The 23,543-nt window shown below is 40.7% G+C and overlaps 2 protein-coding genes across 2 annotated transcripts in view; both read right to left on the reverse strand.

The window, feature by feature from the left end:
* dok4 (docking protein 4) overlaps positions 1-23,543 on the reverse strand; it is a 193,113-nt gene that overhangs the window by 83,104 nt on the left and 86,466 nt on the right. Inside the window, exon 2 of the mRNA XM_070961092.1 lies at positions 11,968-12,441. Coding sequence (XP_070817193.1) covers positions 11,968-12,033 — 66 coding nt within the window. The 5' untranslated portion in view covers positions 12,034-12,441. The remainder of the gene's footprint in view (positions 1-11,967; positions 12,442-23,543) is intronic.
* Positions 16,895-21,467, reverse strand: LOC139330292 (uncharacterized). Its single transcript, XM_070961129.1, has 5 exons — positions 21,335-21,467; positions 19,117-20,095; positions 18,862-19,017; positions 18,614-18,710; positions 16,895-17,956 (listed from the first exon to the last, which is right to left on the reverse strand). The coding sequence occupies exons 2-5, from the start codon at positions 19,492-19,494 to the stop codon at positions 17,952-17,954; spliced, it is 636 nt and encodes a 211-aa protein (XP_070817230.1). The 5' UTR covers positions 19,495-20,095; positions 21,335-21,467; the 3' UTR covers positions 16,895-17,951.

Here is a 23,543-nt window from a genome sequence, read left to right on the forward strand (position 1 = left end):
TCTCAAAGCACTCGAGAGACAGAGAGAGACAGACACATGGAAAAAACATAAGTGATGATCGTTGTCCAATATTACCCATGTCATTTCATTCCAAATACAAATGTTATCATTGTAATGCTTAACATTATCTACAAAGATGGAGTACATCATTGCTTTGAGGAGAATGAGGAGGAGGCCGGGGATTTACCATCTAAGGACCTCATATTTAGACATCAGAATCAGAATCACAAATCCTTTATTTATCCCCAAGGGGAAATTGTTTTTGTTGCAGTGCTATATATAGTTTTATATTCTGTTCTATATTTTGTGGTATATTTTGTTTATATATATATTCTTATTCTTGAGTCGAAAATAGAGCCCAATGCCCTTTAACTACAGCACATTAGCTGGCTGACTAGGCTATGATTTTTTGTGGATTGTGGAAGTTGTGGAATAAGCTGAGGAGTCCACTGCCCAGAACCATGGCTAAACTCAGATGCAGTAGCCTGCTTATGCTGGCAAAAATAGAGTTCATGTTCATGTATCTGAAACATCCTATGTGTAAGAGGTAATTAAAGTGAACATTACAATGCAACCTCTCTGACTACCTGCACAATTCAAAGCATACATTATCCAAATACTTGTCTTATGACATTTACATCTATGTAGGTTATCAGTGAAGTTATGTTTGCTAACTATACGTAGCACGCTAGCAAAGTAACAGTCACTAGCTAGCCGTAGCTTAGTGACAGCAATGAAACGTCCAATATTAGGTGATGCACAATGCTAACTTATTTCGTTTGACACTTTAATGGCTGAGATGAGAAGACTTACTTTGGCTTTCTTTTTATCTTCTTTTTTTTTTTTTTTTCCATTTTTGACCCTGTGTACCAGTGAGTTTAGACCGGTGGTGAAGCTTGATCAAGGCAGCAGCTGAGTGCTTGCCTAACGTAATGCAACGCAACTGGAGCGTGCACGTGAACAGCGTGGTACTGTGATAGGATGCCACCTGTGCAAAAAGTCCAGTTGTGAAATTTCCTCGCTCCTAAATAGTCCATAGTCAACTAGTGGTATTATAACAAAGTGGAAGCGAGTGGAAGCGGAATGATAACAACTCAGCTACAAAGTAGTAGGCCACGTAAAATGAAGGCGCGGGGTCAGCAGATGCTGGGTGCATAGTGCACAGAGGTTGGCAACTTTCTGCAGAATCAATCGCTACAGACCTCCAAACTTCATGTGGCCTTCAGATTAGCTCAAGAACAGTGAGTAGAGAGCTTCATGGAATGTGTTTCCATGGCTGAGCAGCTGCATCCGAGCCATACATCAGGAGAATGGTACTTGTCTGACTGCATTGTGCCAAGTGTAAAGTTTGGTGGAGGGGGGATTATGGTGTGGGGTTGTTTTTCAGGAGCAGGGCTTGGTCCCTTAGTTCCAGTGAAAGGAATTCTGAGTGCTTCAGGATACCAAGAGATTTTGGACAATTCCATGCTCCCAACTTTGTGGGAACAGTTTGGGGATGGCCCCTTCCTATTCCAACATGACTGTGGACCAGTGCACAAAGCAAGGTCCAAAAAGACATGGATGAAAGAGTTTGGTGTGGATGAACTTGACTGGCCTGCACAGACTCCTGACCTCAACCTGATAGAACACCTTTGGGATGAATTAGAGCAGAGACTGAGAGCCAGGCCTTCTTGTCCAACATCAGTGTGTGACCTCACAAATTCCCATAAACACACTCCTAAAACTTGTGGAAAGCCTTCCCAGAAGAGTTGAAGCTGTTATAGATGCAAAGGGTGGACCAACATCATTTTAAACCCTATGGATTAAGAATGGGATGTCATTTAATTTCATATGCGAGTCAAAGCAAGTTGAACCAATACTTTTGGCAATATAGTGTAGATATGTAACACTATCTTGAAAAACTGTGTTCATCAAAAGGATTATAGATAAATGGTAAGTATTTATAGAACACTTTTCTTGTCTTACAGTTTTTCTCCATTGGTTTGGCTCATTTCTTGAAAGAGAAATTACATTCTCAAAATAACACGGACAAACGTCCAAATTACTTGGCAATTGTTCACAACAGAATTGAATTTCTCATTCATTTCATCAAATTGCAAATGACATAGTACATGTCTCAATGTCTCCGTATATCTTTGCAAATGATTAAGTACAGGTAGCCTACAGTTTGCTCAGTTAGCCTACATTAAGCACAATTTCCAAATGAATAGATCTTGTTGATCTGAACTGATTGTTGATTCTCAGTCTAATGGTTGTTCTCTCCAAAACATATCAGCATAATTTCATTGTATAAGTCATTACATGCAAAATAGCCTGTTCAATTGTCAAAATTAGTCAAGAACATAATACCATGAATACCATACATGAATCTCTTGGAACATTTGATAAATTGATTATAGTACTTGACAGTCAGGTGAAACTAGAACTTGACTGACGAAGGAGGAGTTTCACACATCTCAGATGCAGGATGGCTTCAGCTCGTTCAAAAAGCTGCAGTGCTCACTGCAGCAAGGAAAACTGAATATATTACTCCTAGTATAGCTCCTAAATACATCACTGACCCACTCACTGCATACAAAGCCTCTCAAATTATCATGCATTAGTCTCCTAACTGAACCCATGAGGAGAAATAAATCTGGTGAAGGTGCATTCTGTTATTATGGTCCAACTGTGCCATCTTTTAAAAGAAAACTTAACTCATCTGATATGATAAAGTAATGTGCAAAACTTGCACAACAGAAAATTCCATGTCACTTATTTACAATGGAGTTACGACATCTCACAGTCTGAGGAAAGCTGTGTTGTCTGGCAGTGGATGTTGCTTTCCAGATGGCAGCATGGTGAACATGGTGAATATTGTGGCTGGGGTGGGTATTGACTTTTAGTATCCTGTGGGCTCTGTGCAGGCACCTCACCTTACTGATATCACAGATTCTTGGTAGATGAGCAAAATTAAGATTCAGGTCAGTGCCAGGTCAGGGATTACAGTTGGGGATGTAAACCTTGAACAAGAGAGGGCAGAGCTGGCAAGTACGACAGAGTGTCATACTCAAACCCATAGTACTGTGTTTCCCAACCACTGTGCCATCAGTGTGTGTGTGTGTGTGTGTGTGTGTGTGTGTGTGTGTGTGTGTGTGTGTGTGTGTGTGTGTGTGTGTGTGTGTGTGTGTGTGTGTGTGTAAATGGTTGAATACTTGAAATGAGCTGGTGGCCTAGCCATCATGTGAAAGGGTGAATCTAGACTAGTGTTGTAAAAGCGCTTTGAGTGGTTGCCAGAAAAGTGCTACATAATACAGCCCATTTACCACTTAAAACAAAAACTTCTTCCTCTTTTTTTGTAGTGGAAACAACAGCTCAGTTGTGAGTTATCTTCACTGGGTCAAAACTTATTTGGCAAAGGTGTTTCCATCACCCATTTAGTGCATTAACAAAAAAGGCAAACACCACCACAAGTGGGAATAAAACTTTTTTTTTTAAATGTGGTTTTCGATTTTTGCCATTTCCATCAAGCTTTTCGAATGTGATATTTCAAAATGAACACAAAAAAACCTTGAAGCTGCAATAGGTAACTTGTATAAAAGTATTTTTTTGTCATATTTGCTAAAGCTGTCCCTATGCCCAGACAGCAGTACATGAAACATGTAATTTGTGATTACATTGGTCCCATCTACTGCTCCTTCTGCAATTTGCAAGAATCCACCCTGTCCGACACAAAACAACCAATCAGAGCCAGAGGAGCGTCTGACGGAGTGTCTGACGTCTGTCAATCACTACTCACACACGCTGCGAACCGCCCCCTCCCTCCGCTCATGCTGCCAGCTGCCACTCAGTCAAACAGCTCTGTGAGCGGTGACAGGAGGCTAGTGAAAGCTATGGTGGAGCAACAGCCACCCACAAAAGAGAAACTGCCCATACCGCCGCTGCCAATAACAGCATGTATGGCTAAGACAACAAATAACTATAAAGCTAATAGTGATTGTTACAGTAACACTCTGCAGCATGTACGGTATGTTAGGGACTGTGATGTAGTGTGGGCAGAGTTAGCTTGTTTCCGATGCGAAGGCTAACGTTACTGGTTGTCACGGCAGCCACGCAGACGCCGCAGGGAAGAGGGGCTTGGAGGCAGGGCATAAGTGCAGCAGAGAGGGAGGGGGCGTGATGTGGATCTTGTGTTGGTTCAAATTTTCAGGCCAAGTCTGCTCTTTTCTCGATCTTACCTACTACAGCTTTGATGGAAACACATCTAGTGATTTGTTAAAAATGTCAGTAATTACATTGACTAAATGGCTGGCACATGTTCTCCGCACATGGCCACAGATCAGGCTGAGCAGCTTTGCTCAACTCTCAGCAACTCTCAGCAAGTTTCTTCTCACATCCACTGCAGACACTGGCAGTGGCAGATCTCCTGGAGATGACAGCCAACTCTTTTTTAAGGAGATCAAAATGAGCATAAAAAGGTCTTAAGTTTACCTGGAAGTATGGCCTCACACATGATGGGAGTGATCCTGCTTTTGTAGTCTCTCTCTGGATCACCTGCCACATGTCTTTGGTGTTGTCAATGTTGAGGTCTGCCTGATACCTCCACTTTGCCTTCTTCATGCCAGCTTTCAGTCTTGCTCTTGCGGTGCTGTATGCTTCTTTATCACCAGACAGACAAAGCATCTTCTTGGACTCTGGAAAGAGCCCTGATCTCTCCATTCATCCAGGCTTTTCTGGTTGCATAATGATTGTACTGTTCAATAGTGGCTTTTATTTACCTCAATTGCAGAGAGAGAAATTCTTATTATTGTTTTTTGATACAACACTTCTCCAAAAAGAAGCATATTCAGCTAGGAAGATGTTACTGTATTCTTGCAATGCACTATAATGATCTATAAATGTTTGGATTTGATAATTAACAATGAACTTCATGTTGAAGCGATACTAATAAATATTTCATATTAAAAATTAATCAAATGACTATGCGTAATGTGACCCACACAAAATGATTATCCAACTCTGTAGTTCCTATCAGCCTTAGCATCTTTCAGCTCATTGTTAAGCTATTTTAATAGAAAGACAGATAAAAAGACAAAAAAAACGGCAGACAGAAAAATTTAGTACAAAGCTGGCAAATGTCATGAAGTACAAATGTGTGGTCTCTAAGGCCTCAGGCAATGTCACATTCCAATGTTCAGACCCTTCCAGGGCCACAGACCACTGAAGTGGGGCAATTTAGAGTCACCAATCAACCTAATGAGCATGTTTTTGGTCTGTGGGAGGAAGCGGAGTGCCTGGAAAGAACCCACGCATGCACGGGAAGAACATACAAACTTCACACAGAAAGGCCCGACCCAGGAATCGAACCTGCGACCTTCTTGCTGTGAGGCATGCGCACTACCTGCTGCGCCACCGTGCAGCCCCCATATGAATATGTATTCAAATACATACTAGTCCAAGTTTTCAGTTTGCAGTGATTTGGGCAATGATTAAAGGGGCAATGATGATCACCTATTTGGGTGCTGATAACTAACACTAGGACATCTACGATGAAATTTAAGCATTACAAATCTTATTTTGACATCAACATAGTCATAATGAGGAAGTTATATACTTTTGCCTACTTTAAGATGCGTTTGCCATTGCTTGACACTTTCTTAGTCCTTAACCCACAGTGGCGGATGTTGTAGCCTGGTGACGACAGACTCTGGTGGTGGTTTTCCCTGAAGTAACATGTGTTTGCCGGCCAACGCACTGTACAAATTTGTTGAAGGTAAGGCAGCATATCACTGAAGTTTTAACTTCAGTTGTTAGATCACAACCTTGTGATCTAGTTCTATCCTGACAAGCGTGCCCAGTTTCCCAGTTATACTACTGAAAATGCCTAAAGTCACAGTCTACGGGATTACACTTGATGGAGGCGATGGGACGTTGTGACACCCCTACTATACATTCAGTAACAGCTACCACAAAGACTATTTTTTTACAGTGACAGTCCACTTGTTGCTTTTATTAATGAAAGTTATCTGTTTTCCTAACTGGTTAAGATACTGATAGAAGTAACACACGGAGGGACAAAGAAATACGTGAAACAGGAAGTCAGCTACTCAGACTTTATCGGTGCAGGTAGGTGATGTATGTCATTAATATATATATATATATATATATATATATATATATATATATATATATATATGTGTGTTCTTAGAGTTTCTCAACCTCAAGCAGTATAAGCAGTGACACAAGTGATGCTGGATGACAGCTGATTCAACCTTCACTTACTCAAGAAATGTAATTTTATTACTTGAATACTTTCACACTCAAGTTTGCCTGACTTCACAACCTAGCTTAAGCAAATTGGAGTTAAGGAATTGAAAAAGCATTGTAATTGAGTGAACTAGATCTACATTCCATAACCGAGTGGAGCTAAAAGGAGGTCCCACATCATCAAGAACACTTGGTTCTACAAATGACCAGCAGACAGGAGATCAATGTGTAGAGGCCATGTCTCTTCTTCACCACACCACTGACTGTGACGTAGTCTCGCTATCATCAACAGATGCTCCATGACCCACAGCAATCAGCAGACAAACTTCAAATGTTTCCTCATTTCTTGGACACTAAGGGACTGGTAGATAACAAATGTGAATTCGAAAAACACTTGTGAGAAATACTTTATTTATTTTTAAGTGAATGTAATGTTTGTCCTTCCCTTTTTAGTAGATTTTGCAAGACTTCTTGTTGATGTTTGGAGCTGAGACTGCTTTCAGGTTCCTGGGAAAATGGAACACCAGTTTTAAAGAGAAGGTCATCAGAGAGGCCAGGACCCTGAGAGAGATGCATTTCCTAGCAATATTAGGCTACAGAAATGAAATAACTACCAAATGAACAGTAGAATAAAACCTCACCACAGCAGACAATGTATCAAGAATATAAACTCCACAGCGACTACAGTCGCAAACACACATACTGAAGCAAAGACAGCTGTACAGTTTTTTTTATATAGCATATAATGCTTTATGTTGCCAAGCAAATCAGTGGTTGTTGACATAGTTGTTATGCACTCACCTGTCCGAATGTCATTCTGTGAGCCTTGTGGACTGCAAAGTCCTCACTAATCTACTCTTGGTTCAAATTGTTTGCCTGATCACTTTGAGCTCTATTTTCCATTCAATTCGGCGCAGTGCAAAGTCAGGCCTGCTTTGCCGATGGGGCGTAGTGGCGCAGACTTTGATATTTTCGTGCACTGCACTGCCGGCGCATCTCCTCCCTCTTCTCATCTCAGTCCCACCCAGCGGTGCATCTCAGAAGGAGGGAAGGGAGAAGGTGTACAGTGGGTTTGACACAGCCAAGTCCAATCTTCACCAATCACACCAGCTCCTTGCCCCACCTTTAAAAACACCAATGGCAAGGTGCATGGCAAGTTTTGAGGATGACTGAGCCCGCACAGGAAAGTGTCCGACACCCAAACTTCTCCCAGGAGGAGACTGACATCACTCATGTCTAAATATGAGGTCCTTAGATGGTAAATCCTTGGCCTCCTCCTCCTCATCATCCTCCTCCTCAAAGCAATGATGTACTCCATCTTTGTAGATAACATTAAGCATTACAATGATTACATTTGTATTTGGAATGAAATGACTTGGGTAATAGCAGACAGCGGTCATCACTTATGTTTTTTCCGTGTGTCTGTCTCTCTGTGTCTCTCAAGTTCTAGATAGATAGATGCAGTATATATGCTCTGTAGGATGCCACGGCTGTTTCTGGTTGGCACAGTGACGTTAATTGATTAGTTCGCATCCCTGTTTCACCTGTGTACATTCGGTCAGGGTGAGTGACCACTATGCATGCCGAACGCGCTTGTGATGTGGACAGATGGGATGCTGATCAAAATATATAAATTTAGGTCTGACTGTATGTGCTGACTTAGATAGTTGCCATGAATCGTGGCTGTTGCTGATTATTGATCGCAGTGTGCGTTCGATGACTGACCAAGCACTGCTGAAAACACCATTAAAACCACGCTGCTGTCTTGTTGAAGGTGTGATATATGGCGTCCTCAACCACGTTTTCAGTGGATAGCCATTGTCACCTTGCAGCCACCCATCCAGAGGGGTGTCCCCCTGAAAGATTGTAGGGATGCTAGAATTCGCCGGGATGAATGAGTCGTGCCGACCTGGAGAAAGTGGCATACACGTTTGTCAAGGCAATTTGAGTCACAGACATCCCTGTTTCACCTGTGTACATTTGGTCAGGTTGAGTGACCATTACGCGTGCCAAACGTGCTTGCGATGTGGTCAGATGTGGTCAAAATATATAAATGTAGGTCTGACTGTATGTGCTGACTCAGATAGTTGCATTGAATCATGGCTGTTGCTAATTATTGATCGCAGTTGTAGCAGAACTGGCCTCTAACTGACACTCTCTTACCCTCTCTGCAATACTCCAGAGAAATGGAGTTGTAAACCAGTCTAACTGGTTGAGTTATAGACCAACTGGTTTGCTTACAAAGAAGGTGTTAATTTCAGAGACAAGATGTCTGGCCAAGAGGAATCTCCTCCATGTTTTCTTCTCGGGGGAAGCCAGAGACACAGACACCTCAACATCAAAGGCTGCCTTCTCCTCACCTTCTCCTCACTATGTTTCTCATGGCAATGCTAATTCTCTCCCGATAGCCCCATGAGAGAACAAGACAGTTAAACTGTCTGGAGAGACAAATGATATGCCTCAGAGGAATCCACAAACCAGATAGGGCTGATGGGTTGTAAATTGGACATTCCCGAAGCAACTTCTGGCATAGGCTGTGTGCTTTTTCTCCATACTCAAGGAAAACCAAACTTCTATGTTACACTTAACTTTTGATGTCTTCACCTTACAGGACTCATTGTACGCATAACATTGGTGTTTTCCCAATATCTCTAACCCGAAGTATGACAAAGTTGTGATTTTAATGGTTTTATAAAGTTTGTCTGAATTTTTACCATAGAACCATACTGCCATCCAGAGGTTCCTAACCTTCAGATTAACCATGCTTGACTTGACACATTTTATTAATATTAATTAAGTAACCGTAATAGTGATAATCATTTTGGCAAATATAGTCTGCCTTTCTTTATTTCTTTATTTTTGTATTAGTTATACATTGAGTCATTATACATGTTGGGATGAAACTGTACCATGATTATCATTTAATGTTGTCACCCAACCACAGGAAGTGCCTAATGCATGCTGTGAACAATGTTGAAATGTTATTGAAAATTTGTCATTCAAAATATATGTAGTTGACCATAGTGAGAAGCAGATGAACCCCTCGTATGAGTCATTAATTAATTTGAGCCACATGAGTCGAAACTACACTGCGCGCGGCAAACCGTCTCACGTGTTCGATGGCCTGCCCTTTTGACACGCCCCGGAGCGACCTTTAAAAACTGCGTGTAGTCCAGTTCAACTCAGTCCTGTTTTTATTTTTCGTCTTTCTACGTCTAGTTACTCTCAGCTGAGTTCTTTTTCCCTTCTTCTTTGTCTTAGTTTTGCACAGTCGTTTTTCTCTTTAAGTTTTTCGTCTTCGAGCTACTCAAAAGCCACCCCGAGTAGTGTAAGTTATCTTCAGAAGACGTACTCTTATAATTTGCCGTAAGCTTTCAAGTTAAATAATTTTTTTTTAGCCAAATGTTTTGTTTTAACATCAGTCAATTTAGGCAAGTAATACTAATTTTGTAGCCTTCTTCGACCGGCCATCGAAGAGACTCTTAATTTGTACTATCAGTCTAAAATAATCCTTCACGGACTCAACCGAACCAAACCCTGCAGCCAGCTGTTGATCCTTGGTCCAGCTAACAACCATCCGGAGCCGTCCCTCATCTGTAACTGACACCGTAGAGCCAGTTCCAGAGACGTCACCGTTCAACATCAGCTCTTCACCTTGGTGTGCCTGGGCCTTCCACCGGACCACCAAGCAGACCAAGCCACGGACGAACATCTGGAACGTCTTCGAGTTAGTTCGGAGCAGAACTCACCGGGACGCCATCAATCAAGTAGGCACGCTAAGCGGGTTTGAATAAGAGTTGGTCCGTGAGGTTAAGAGAGGGTCAATTCGTCCAAAATTCTCTCCATTAATCGTTTAATCCCTTAACTCTACGTTTGCGTCCCCATTATTCCCTTTCAACTACTTCTCACTATCGCCAACTTATTTACCATTGTGTTGCCATAAGTTTCTTGTGTGTTCTGTCATATCACCTCATATCTTCTGTCGTATTATTCATGATATATCACTCATTATCCATAATTCTGCTTAATAAATGATATTTTGATTTAAGTCCTGGTTAGGTGGTGTCCTTTTGAACGGAATATCTAGGATCCCTGTATCCAGAATTTACACTTCAGGTTATCAGACTGGTTTACTGTTAGTTCATTCTTTAGTATTTTAGCAGCGTTATAGCAGTTAATTTCTGCAGTCTTTCTTAGCTGAGGAAGGTGGTGCCCCGTCGTTTTATCAACGAATGCAACATCAAATTAAGGTAGTTCCCCTTCACAGTGAAATGCCAGACACTGTGGAAACCTGCCTGTGAGGTACTGGTGACGTGGGCGCACGACTCCTGGTTTACGAAAATCCACTTGCCCAGTGGTGCGCCGCTGGCGGACAGAGTTGACCAGGTCTAGGGTGGTGAGCTTTCAGCGTACTTTTACGCCGCCGGCGTGGACCGAAATAGACCGAAAATCCAAATCCACCGACTGATTATGTCGACACCTCCCCCTACTGCGCCCTGCCACGCCCATCCTGGCGTATCTCTGTGCGCCTCGGTTTACCGAAATACCAAGTGCGCTGCGCGGCTGCCTGCGCTGTGCGAAAATACCACTGCGCGGGGCACTAGTGGAACAAATCACTACCGGGCCAGGGCTGGGCACATGACCGGGCCCTTTAAACCCAATAAAGCTCATGATAACATCGCTTTACAACATGCAGGGCTTACAAGCACACATACTACATTTTTGACACAAGGCTCAAAGCCTTCAGTAAAGCCGGGGCCACATAGCACGCCTGCGCAGAGCATGAGCGTGGCGTTACGGCATGGTTTTCATTTCGGCATCCATACAAACAGATTACAGTGTCCACACTGCCGCCATGAGCAGCGTGAGAGTCACGCGAGTCCTGCGTGACTACTGCGGTGCATCAACTAGAGATTCCAAGGCTCGCCGCAGTCAAATCAGTATCATGTGAGTATTTCACAGCAATTACAATGTCTGTATTTGCATATGTGACACACATGATGAGAAAATACACAATATGAGAGGGACAGAAGTTCTCCATCATCTCTACTCCTTTCCCTCTCTCCCACTCTCTCCTCCTGTAGCCCAGTCCCTGTTCAAGTGCATGTAAAGTAAAATTACATCATCATTTTTGTTGTTGATAATTATCAAACGCAAACTCCATGTAAACAGATCACTAAAGTCAGTCTTGTAAAGTTTTAACCAACCATGACTCATCCTGACTGGGTCAATATATATAAGCCCACACATATCGTACATTAAAAAACATTGTAGAGAAAGGGCCCGGTGCCCCCCTGCTTGGAACAGAAATCTCTCTTTTCCGCCCCACCATGGGCCCCGGGCCGAGGGTGGTTTTTTTTACAGCTAGTGAGCAGGCAAGACCAAACACGTGCATGGGGCGTGCCTATTGTTTTGTTTCCGGTTTATAACCGGATCCTGTAGTTTTTCTTACATTACTAGCAGTGGCCACAGCTTATAAAAAACTACAAGTTCATTTTGAAAAATCTGTTTTAAAAAATGTTTTTCATACCTCATTAACGTATGCAAATACAAAACGCTGGACACTGCATGAAGTCATGCACATATCAATATAGGAACAGTATATGTATTACACTTGTTAACTCACCCAGGTGGAAGAGTTTGCAGCTATTTGAGTGTGATGTGATGTGACAAAACATCAGTGGACAGACAAAACGAACACACACACATACAAACACTCACCCCCAGCTTGCGGCTGCGCATGCGTACATAGCCCTGCTTGACAATGTCATTGAAGTTGGAGGCCATCTTCAGAGGGGCAGTAACCTGCTGACCGTCCTCGTGGAGACCATCCAGAGGTTTCTTTCGTTCCTCAACCAGCCCTTGCTTATCGTTCCTTCTTTTCCAAAGCTCCCAGCTTCTTAGTCCAGTGTAGCTTTGTTTCTTTCACTTTCAAACCCGGACCAGGGACTGTGTATTTTCCTCGCTATACCCTTTCTTGTTTTCATCTATCCTCCACTCTGTTTGTCCTCTTTCACAGAGCTCCTCACATCTCCAACCATCCCTTTTCTCCTCCTTCTGTTTCCCTTCGTGATCTTCTGTTCTGAGTTGTTTCTCTCCTTTGCCTCTTGCTCTTCAGGGGTTTTTTCTTTACTTTGTCCTCCTTTCATTCACTATTCACCAGATGGTCTTTCTTCATCTTCCTCTTTGGCATCTCTACAAAATGGACAGACAAAGAGAAAGAAAAAAGACACAGGCAGGCATGTAGAGAGATAGAGGCAGACATGTAGATATGTACCTGTGTGTGTGCATATATATATTAAGCCTTGTTCCGTCAGTCATCTGCTTATAGTCATTCTGAAGACTTTCTCAGACTCTGATCTAAAAGCATTCATCTCTGCCTGAAGATCAGCAGTGGTCTTCCTTCTGTCTCGAGTACTTAAAATCTTGAGGTGTCTGATATCTGCTTCAGTTAACTTTCGTTTCCTGCCTCTTCCTTGGTGCATTTTGTAGTACCAGCCTCAGCAATTGACTCCATAGAATACTTGACCACACTATGAGAACACTTTGTCTTTCCCTATTTGTCTCAGAGACCATCCAGCAACATGAAGTGCTTTAATGCGGACTCTTTCATTTTCAGTGAGTTCCTGACATTTAACCATTTTGAACAGGAATGAGGAATTTCAAACTGAATTCACCTTTTTATACCCAAATTTGAGCCGGCTCACTGGGCTTCTCTGAGAAGTCAGAAATTAATGAAGCATAACATTCAACCACTAAAACTAACTTTTCTGTTCAGGAATACAAGTAAATGACTATAATGTGAATGTAAATCAGTAAACTTGAACTCATGGAAAACAATAATAATTATATTTTAGGATTAAAAATATAATTTCGGTTAAAGAGCTTCTACATATTGGTGTATTAACCATTACAGAAACATAAAAAATGATTTTGGTAATTACCAATGCTGTTAATTTAGGGCAGCTGTGGCATATGTGTGTATAAGAGCTCATTGAAGAGTGAAGAACACAAAACTATTGTCCATTATTCATGCTGGCGGCACACGCTGTAATTGAGGGCAAGTATGCAGCATGGCTGCTTGTGGCATGTCATTGTGCTGTAATGTTCAGTATACTATATGTCTGGTTATATTTGCTGGTTATATATCTGGTTATTTTCTTTGCTTGAGTCTGTGTGTTTGAACTTGAGTAAATGACCACACATGAGAACTAATCAACTTATCTCCTCTTTAATCAAAGCCTTACCCATCATGCCATATTGTTTATGCCCTGGTTCAATGGTTCCAAGGTTTCAAACACCTTGATCTCTTCATCCTTTCAGTATTTGTTAAGTTGCAATGCTACTGGAGATACAAGGTTACTGTATTAAAACCATTATGCAAACAGGGATCCAGTGACATAGTTGTCATCATTTGTTAAAGTTACACTAACCTTTTATGTTCACAATAATACGACTATGTGTCATGTGAGCTGTCACTCAGAAATTCTGCAACTCCCCATAACTTTATGCAGCCTTTTGTCTTGGACAAACCTGTCATACTATTAGTCTTGTTCTTAGCTGCCATCCACATCTTGTGTTGTGCAAATCACAGTTATTTCCAACAGCTGGAGAAAACAATCAGAGCTTTATAAGTGGGATTAAGATGTGGAACAGTGATGGCTGGTCAATAGAGGGCGCTAGGGCGCCGCCCCTCCCTTGAAATATTGACTCTTTTATATATCTACCAAGATCAACCATGAATCAGTCAAACCTAACAAATACGAAATAAACAAACAAAAATACATAGGGTTTTTACTTGTGCAATGGTGTAGTGGTACCTGCCACACTTCCAGCAACCATTAAATGTGTCCGACTTTAGGCTAGACTTGCGATTTGCCATTCCATATAAAGCCCTCCTCCTCAAGGGCGCCGGTAATACCAGAGTCTATGAGACATCGCAAACTTCTTTATTGTTTACGAGCAGAGACAGCTTTTCATTGGCGCATGAAAATTCACTTCTAGTTCGCACCTCTGTGTGCCCAGACCAAGGACAATTCATTGAATCCATCACATCCATCAGCAAGCATTCGCGCCACAGCCTTAACTACTTCCAGAGAAGAGAAAAGATGGCTAGTGGAGACTGTGAAGGAAGGATGGCGATTGCGGTGAAGGAAAACTTGATTGTTTCTCTTCGTGAAACTCCATTTTTTCGTCGGTTGGATGTGGACAAGAGAAGGGTGAAGGATTTGGCACCCAACTGTCCAGATTTAAACATTTCACAGCAGACTACTCATACGCACTGATGCGTGCTCAGACTATACGCACAGTGCACGAAAAAAAAGATACAGTGCGCGCACTGTTGGGACTCGGGACACTGCAAGATCGACATGGCTAGCAACTACAACTCCATCATTTCATTAAGGCAATAACTGTTCAGTCGTCGAGTGATGTGTGAGTGTGTTATTAAATGGTGAGTTGTGTTATGTTGTGCTCTCCAAATGTTGAATTGTAAATAGTTGTATTGATTGCATATTGCCAGCCAAATTGTATATACTGAACATGATCTGTTAAGATTTGATTAATTACAGATTTGATGATAGTATAATTTGATTTGATTTGATTATTGCTATGGCATCCATGGTGCCTATAAATTGTAGACTGTGCTAAGAGTGATTTAATGGGCAAACTAGTTGATGACAATGTATCTGTTGATGCCACAGTGGAAGTGTTTTATTGTGGAACCTAATTTATTGTATTTGAGACATTTAACTTGATATCCCAGATAGCAGAAATTATTTGGCACGGATCTGGCCCAGACCCTCCATAAGTTCCGGGCCGGATCGGCATAACGGACTCGGACTGATGTCCTTTAGCACAACAGGCCAATACCGATTCGGATCTGTTTTTTCATCTGGGCCGCCGCAGCTGGGCCAGCTCCTAACCAGACTTGGGCCAGTGTCTTCTGGTGACACTGGTGCAGATCCGTTTTTTTTCATTTGGGCCGCGGCTAGGCCGGCTCCTAACCGGACTTGGGCTAGTGTCTTTTAGCACAACTGGGCCAGTACTGGTGCAGATCCATTTTTTCATCTGGGCTGCAGCTGGGCCAGCTCCAAAACGGACTCGGACCAGTTTCTTCTGGTGATACTGGTGCAGATCCGTTTTTTTTCATTTGGGCCGGCTCCTAACCGGACTTGGGCCACTGTGCCGCAACTGGGCCAGCTCCCAAACGGACTTGGGCCGGTGTCTTCTGGCAATACTGCTGCGGATCTGTTTTTTCATCTGGGCTGCAGCTGGGCCAGCTTTCAAATGTACTTGGGCTGGTGTCCATATCCCCAGCTCATTTTGTGGGTATTTCTACTTTACTGTAATTAACCTTTTTAGTGAAAGTGAAAATACCATAACTCTTTGGCTAGCAGGTTACTGTCATGTTACATTAAAATAATATATCCCATTTTATCACTTACTCCTTCTGAGAATGATGCAAGAATACGTAGAACGCCAAACATTTTTTTGAGAAAAAAATTCCTGTTGATTTTACAAAAAAAACCCCTAAACATCTTATCACACCTGCAGAGGTTACGGGTGTTCTTTTGAGGGCATGCAGGCACATTTCTATGAGGATGCATTTACTAACAGGACCTTGAGGAGGCATATGAAACAGACTGATGAAATAGAAAAGGCAGATGCTTTGTAACAGCATGAGAACAAAATATGAACATATGACATCATTCAAAGGAACAAGTTGAATTCCCTGCCTTTGGCAACCTACACAAGACATTATGTATGTAATTCTGGATGGTACATTCTCCTTTGTAAATTAAGAAAGTGATGAATCATCTTGTTCAGGCAGCACTGATAGAGCTGGACTCTGAATTTTGCTATTCTGGGTTTCCCTTATGCCCTCTGAATGTTTGAGTAATCAGAACCAAATACATGAAAGCTGCCAAAATGTTGACTGTTCACCTGTATCTGAGGTAAATTATCTACAGTATTCAGCCTGGAAGGAAAAGTGAGAGACTTTCTACTGGTTATCATGCAGTCATCCATGCTTTATCAGTCCAATTATGGCAGTAAATAAATAACTCAGAATTGTTTGTTTGTTTGGAATAACCATTTAATTTTTTTTTCCACAATAAAGTTCTTTTTGGTATAACCATTTAATTTTTTTTCCACAATAAAGTTCTTTTTGGTATGACCATTTAATTTTTTTTCCACAATAAAGTTCTTTTAACCAGCTAAAACTAGCCTTTCTGTTCTTCGTTTAACAACATTTTAAAAAACAAAACAAAATAACTAACTAAAAAATAGCAACGACAACATCAATTTAATTCCCAGGAGGTACCTGCATACACTGTTAACCCGGATAAGTTGATTGTACTTAATCCACTTTCATCAAGTGATTGCCTTGAATGGTTTAAGTAATAGAAAATTAATTTGTTCAAGTATAGTCAACTTGAATGTGCAATAGTCTGAATTTAACATTTTAAGTTATAGTTACTTAGATGGTTTAATTAATCAGCAATAGAAAAAAAAATGTGGAGTCTACTTAAAAGTAGTACAGTCTTAATATTATGAGTCAAATAAACTTAAAATTCTAGTTTTACCCAATTTAATTATTCTTTTGTCAATGACCACACACAATGCACTACATTTTATTTGTTTATTTACACACAACAATGCAACAGATTATGTAAAACAATGTGTGTAATTACAGATATAAATTCAAAACAAGACAGCACAGTTTTTAACACTCACCATATAGCAGCATATTGTGAGTACAGTAGAAACAAACTATATGCTTTGTGTACCAGACAACAATGCAGGCATTAAGAACACTTATGCAGTGGGGCGGAGTTGTCAAACTGCAACTTTCTAACATGTGTGTCCTCTATTTTTTCAGAGAAAAAAAAAAAAATACTAGAAGTATCACATACAGTATAAATGTGAATTACGCTGCGAGTTCAGAAAATGAATAAATAAACACATTTAAACAAAAAAAAAACAACAAAAAATAACACTGATCGTGTAGCAGCAGGTACCTTACTATAAATGCAAAATGAAAAACTGTATGCTTTGTTTGTTTGCCAAACAAAAATAGTTATTTCAGTAAAACACAAACTATGTAGTATAATAAGTATCACATACAAAATGAGCAACTGCAAGAAAATTTGCTCTGTTGAGTGCAGTGTATTTGTGCAGCAATCCAGACATGGACATGGAGAACTGTGCCTTGAGCATAAATGTGTTTTACACTGCAAGTTTTGAAAAAAAGAAGTTTGTGTTTGCCATAAAACAACATACAGTGTATTGAACAGTACCATTAAGAACAACTATGCAGACAGCACAGAGTTGGTAAAAGTTTCAGACACAGATATCAAGAAATGTGTCATGTGCATAAATGTGTCTTACACTGCAAGATCATTTTTCAGCTTTTGAACCTTGGGAGGTAGCTCACTGCAACCCAAATTTAGCATCACCTGCTGAATGAAGATGAATGTGCTTTTTAAGCACTTTGGGTACTGCAGGTGGAGGGGTAGGTAAAGCCAAACAGGAGGCACATTGCCTGAGGTAGGTTGCTGAGGGTGTCCATAACAACAATGCCCTCAAGTATGATCCCCACTCTTGTAGGGTTTAGTTTTGGGGATGCTGAGCTTGCTGGGCTTGCTGGGCTTTCAGCACTGGTGTCCTCGTAGCAAATGATTCCCACTGGAATGTCCACGGAGTCATTCTATAATGTGAGAAACAAGACAAAAAGAGGATATTCTGGTTAAGACAAAAAGAGGATATAAGTTAACAACAATTAATCTGCAATCAGTTGTGTGGTCTTCATTTATATTGTGATTTTCATAATTCACAGTGGGTTTATTTTGGATAATGGTTGTGTAAACAAGCTATCATTTTTTGTGTGTTCATGTATAGTTGTCTGTTGTGGTGTAGATCCCATGTTTTGTCAGTAGGCCGTGTATTGGACAGTTTGATATGTGAAAGGTAAAAATAGAAACAGGGTTAATTACTCTTCAGGTGCTGACAAGGGAGAAGTGTGCAGTTTGTTTGTTTTTTGACTGGCCTAATTTGAGTAATTTTGTTTGTCCTTCTTTCAAGTTACTATTGGAATAATTGTGTGTAGATCAATAAAGGAAAATATTAGAAATACATTGAAGATGTTTGGATTAATCCCACTTCCAGCATCAGCCTCTCAGTGGATTAGATTTTGTTTTTTGGATAAATCAAGTCAATATACAAGCCCTTTGAATTTTTGCAAAATTTGCAGTACAAAATGCAGTAATTAATTTACTCTTGCTAACAAGAAAGACACATTATCAAGTTAAATCATCCCAAATAAACAAAACATAGGAAAACAGAAAAAATGATCAGAAAACTTAACTCAACAAACTGCTCTTAAAGAACATGGATGCATCATCGCCAAGTATGATGGGAAGACCTCTCAGGATAAGACACCTAATAGCTGTTGGCTCAGTGCTCTGAAAAGAGATGTAACACATGGAAATGTATAACACTTTATTTGTTCAGACAAAAAATTACCATAAGCGAAGGTGGGAAAATTATTTTTTGTAATATGTATGAACTAAACATCAACAGCCTTACAAGAAAAAAACAGAATTATCAACCCACTGTTGTCTGTTGTAGCAGGTCAGCTAGCTGCTTGCCTACCCGACCTCCTTTCTTCCCCTTGAAGATGTCCATCATGCTTGGACACAAACCATCAAGAACACCAAAGCATTCTTCTTTAAGATTTCTACCAGCAACCCTGTTAAACTCCAAGTACACCTGAAACATATGAAATAAACTCAATTTTGATATTCATGCAGAGTTACTTATAACACAAATAACAAAAAGACAAGAAATTTAAAGGACACTTTCACAAACCTGGCTTTCTGTGAAGAGCGCTGGCCAGCGTTGCACCATCTGGCTGATGTCAGGCTCATGCTTTACAACCTCATCTCTTCTAAGGGCAAATGTGATGTCCATGTTTTTTCTAATGAGAGAATCATTTGGGTTTCTCTTCCGCATTTCATTGACCATGGCCTCTCGAAGAGCTTCAAGCCTAGAAGCATCAATTCCCTCTGGAAATTCTGGAAGGTAGTTCACCTCCCCTTTTCGTGCCTTCTTAATGTTTTTGCGCGAAGGCTCACCATTAGCACTGTATTTTCCACGTTTACCACTGTTAACTGTTACATCAGGCAGTCCCAGCTGGCGCATTTTCGTCCCGTAGTTGCCCAGTTGAATTTGAGACTGTGTATCCATCCCTGGCACCCAGATGACGAGCCCTCTTCTTTAAGGCAGGGGTGTTCTGCTACCAAGGCTTTGGCGACAACTTCAAACTCCCCTTTTGATGGGTAAGCTTTGTAGCCATAGATTTTCTCTGCCAGTCCCTCTAGAATATCATGCTTCATATCCTTTGTCAATTTCAGTAAAGTGCCATCACAAAGATACATCAGATTTCCTTGGCATAATCTATATTCTACGTCTACAGGAAACTTTGGAACGTCAAATACATCAGGCCACTCTTTTCGACCCTCCAGAGATGAGGTAGACAAGATGTCTCTGTCAGGCTGGCTGCTCATTTCACTGCTTACTTCACTTTGTGGCACTGAGAGGAGATCAAAGACAGGGATAATTCGGATGGTAGGTTTCTCAGGGAGATCGGAAATGTCTGTAAGATTACATGTGCATTGTTGAATTCAGGGTCCTTGTACTGTAAAGCAAAGTTGTAATCAGGTTCAACCGATTTCTTAGACCAGTTGATTAAATCATCAACTGTATTGGGACCAGGAGTCATCGTCATTTTTCGTATGTCCCCCTCAAAAAAAATAACTCTCATCGTCAGCTTCTCTTGTGTAGCCATCTGAGGAAAAATAAGAAACAACAGTTCTAACAAATAACAAATCACTTGAGAGTTACTTTAAGCTTCCCTTGTACTTTGTAGGCTGACAGTGGAAAGACATCACTTAAATCAGGCAGCTTAACCACACATATAGAGGGGCCATCAGTGTAACATACTGTAGCTGGTAAGACTGAAAGTGCTCATGGTACCATGCTGTCATTTTTTTGCAGAAAAACAAAATGGCTGGATTGGCTGCTACAATCTCTGTAATCTGACCAAATTCAGGCAGACCTGAACAGGAACCAACACAGAGCATCATATCTTTGTTATACTTGATTCCGTCAATGCAGACAGATGATGCAACAAGCACAGAGCCAGGAGTGGTTATGTTTTGAGGGAGTACTCTCTGGACATCATTGGGAAAAGATGTGACCAACACCATTGTAACCTTTGCCATATCAACTGCTGGTCTGAAAAATGAACTGCAGTCCAAATGGTAGCTGAGGGCTTTTTGATTTTTAGTAGCAAGAGTCAGGGCCACATTCTTAAAATTCTGGGTCTCTCTGATTACTCTTTTGAAAAATTTGTGTTTACCCTCAAACCTCACTGTCCAAACATCAGTTAAAGGAGCAAATTTCTTTATCAGGTGAGGATAATGTTCTGCATAGTGGTGTTTTGGTCGCAATCTGAAATTTGGAAAGGTTGACTGCAGCAAGTCTCTGTGCTCTGCCAACTTGCATTCTAAAACATGCAGAGTGTCATCAGTGTGCCTAGGTGCCACAACAAGCTCCACAATATCCTTGAGGAGCATGAGAATTTCCCGAGGGTTATTTCCCTCAGGGACACAGTGACCAATGAAAAGTGGAAGAAGCCTGATGACGGACCAGTTCTCGTGACCGTTTCCCCCAATGGTCCCTTTGGTTGAAAATCCTTTGCCAATTGTCTGAGGCTGATCAATTTTGTCTGTTAATGTGTAATTAAACGATCTGATGGCCTCATTTAGCATATCTAAAGTAAAATACTTATTGGTAATCAGGTCTGTCAGACACAGAGACACCTCAACGGGGACAATTCCTTCCAAGACATCATGTAAAATGTCCGGAGGGTAACCCTTGACCAAATGGAGTGTTCCAGATTTTTAGTAAGAGGACATTGTCGTTTCACCCCCGAGTTTTGACTTAAGCTTGAGTCTTTCATCACATCTTGCACATGCCTGTCATGAGAGTTTTTATCTAGGAGATGAAACAAACCACAACTTACGTCTTTTTGCTGAATGTCACCTCTGGATGCCATGCAGACTCGGCAAAATTTGGTCACTGTGAAGCTCTCATGGAAACCTGCAATTGAATGGGCGGCAAGGTTATCAGCTGCTACACAGAAAACTGTTCCCTTCACACTGGTACCTAGCTGCTCTATGTAAACACCATGTTGTCCTAATGAGACAAGATCATGGATAAGAGGTTGTAGAACTTTCTCATAACCACACTGTTTGATTGTGGAGGTGTTGCAGAGTAGAGCAAGCTGAATAGAGTTTAGTGTTGATCTGTATTTGGCCGGTATGTTAGCAATAACCCAATATACTGCACTCATTTTGTGTTTCAGCTTTGATGTTCCCAGCGGATTGGCTACTTCGAAGTCATCAAGATACAGTATCAGTGCAACTGTGAACTCATCCAGTGAAAGAAGGTTATTTTCCTTACAGTGCTCTCCATCGGCATATGAACTATATTCATGTGGAACATACACCTTTTCTGACATTGCTTTTTCTTAAATGTCAGTTTTGTTTAGTAGTTTCTGTAGCATGTGTTGTATGGGCACATATACAACTTTTTTTGTGCCTTTTTCAACAACATAATCTATAGGCATTACCAGGGGAAACTTATTCCTCACATAGGCTGCCCTCCTTTTTACAGTTCCAAGAGATCCATGTTTGCCACACAATGATGTCATCACATTACTTTCTGAAACAGCAGACATTATTTCTTTTACAACTAAGTCATTCACATCTGGATAATGTTTCTTAAGTACTGCCTTAACATTATTGTATAGTAATGGTTGTGACAGGTCATGTATTTGGCAAAGGTGCTGTATCACTTCTTGTACAGCACTCTCTGGGATATGCAAAATAGTTTGCATTTTCAATAACAGAGATGCTAGATTGTGTTCAAGCTGTTTTCCTAAACCACAAAGATCATCACAGGCTTCTTTTATGACATTGAAGTCTTCTGTGTCAGAAGTTTCCTGTTGCTCTACCTCACCCTGACTTTGATTTGCTGCTTCATCACTGTCACTGTTTGTACTGACAATTATTTCAGACTTGAAATTCTTCCAAGTATGCTCTCTATGCATTTTACTTTTGTGTGCATTGAAAGTGGAATATACACTGCTCTGAAATGTACAGTCTTTAAAAGGACAATCAACTTTGTGATTTACTTTTAAGTGAGTATTCCGTAGATGAGCAAAATATTCAGTTTCAGTGCAGGGTTCAAGAAATTCACACGACAAACAGCGAAACTTCTTTTGAGACTCTGCAGTTTGCAGTTGGTCCACACTTCTGTTGTGAAAGCGGGATAAATGGCTATGGAGTGCACTGAGAGACTTGAATGTACACATACATTCCTGATGCAAGCAAGGAAAGGACTCAGTTCTTGCATAAGTCCCATGTTTTAGCCTGTAGTGAGTTTTGAGCCAATCAGAACAGGACAGAGGTAAAACTCGAAAATTCAAGTTTATTAAACTTAAATAAATGAGTACACTTAATGACTGTCTCATATGCTCCTTATATACTCATACCGTTTAAGTAATGTGATAAAACTAATATTTAAAAGTGTAATTTACTCAATCTGTTTGCATTAAATGAACTTCCGGGTTAACAGTGTACAAAAGAACGAGAGAAAATTTGTCAGTAATGCCAAAGTACAGAAAGTAACGCAAAAAATAAACAAAAACAAAATCTATCCTTTTGTCCATTAAGTAATTTGTCAATATTAGGCTACCAAATCAATAGGGATGCAAAAAAAAAAAATAGGGTTTCTGCAGGTATAATTTTTTTTTTTAAGTTATATGTAAGACATATTTTAAACCTTGTGATTTCATTTTCATATTTCCATATTCATCTTTTAAACCATGGGAGTCTCTTAATATCAGGCATGGACAAATTACTCCAGAAAAGTTCAAACATTTTATGAGCTTTAGCATAAGTAACGTTAATTATGAAATAGTTATATCACATTATGTGACTTACCTTTAAGAAGAAATGTGGAGATCCTTTTCCCCTCTCCTTCAGTCAGAGACGTTTGCTTTTGCTTCTGTTAAGGCAGTGTTTCTCAATTCCGGTCCTCGGGCCCCCCTGCCCTGCATGTTTTAGATGTTTCCCTCCTCCACCACACCTGATTCAAATGATCGGCCAGTCATCAAGCTCTGCAGTGGCTTGATAACGAGCCACTCATTTGAATCAGGTGTGTTGAAG

The sequence above is a fragment of the Chaetodon trifascialis genome, chromosome 1 (assembly GCF_039877785.1).
Source record: "Chaetodon trifascialis isolate fChaTrf1 chromosome 1, fChaTrf1.hap1, whole genome shotgun sequence".
Lineage (NCBI taxonomy): Eukaryota > Metazoa > Chordata > Actinopteri > Chaetodontiformes > Chaetodontidae > Chaetodon > Chaetodon trifascialis.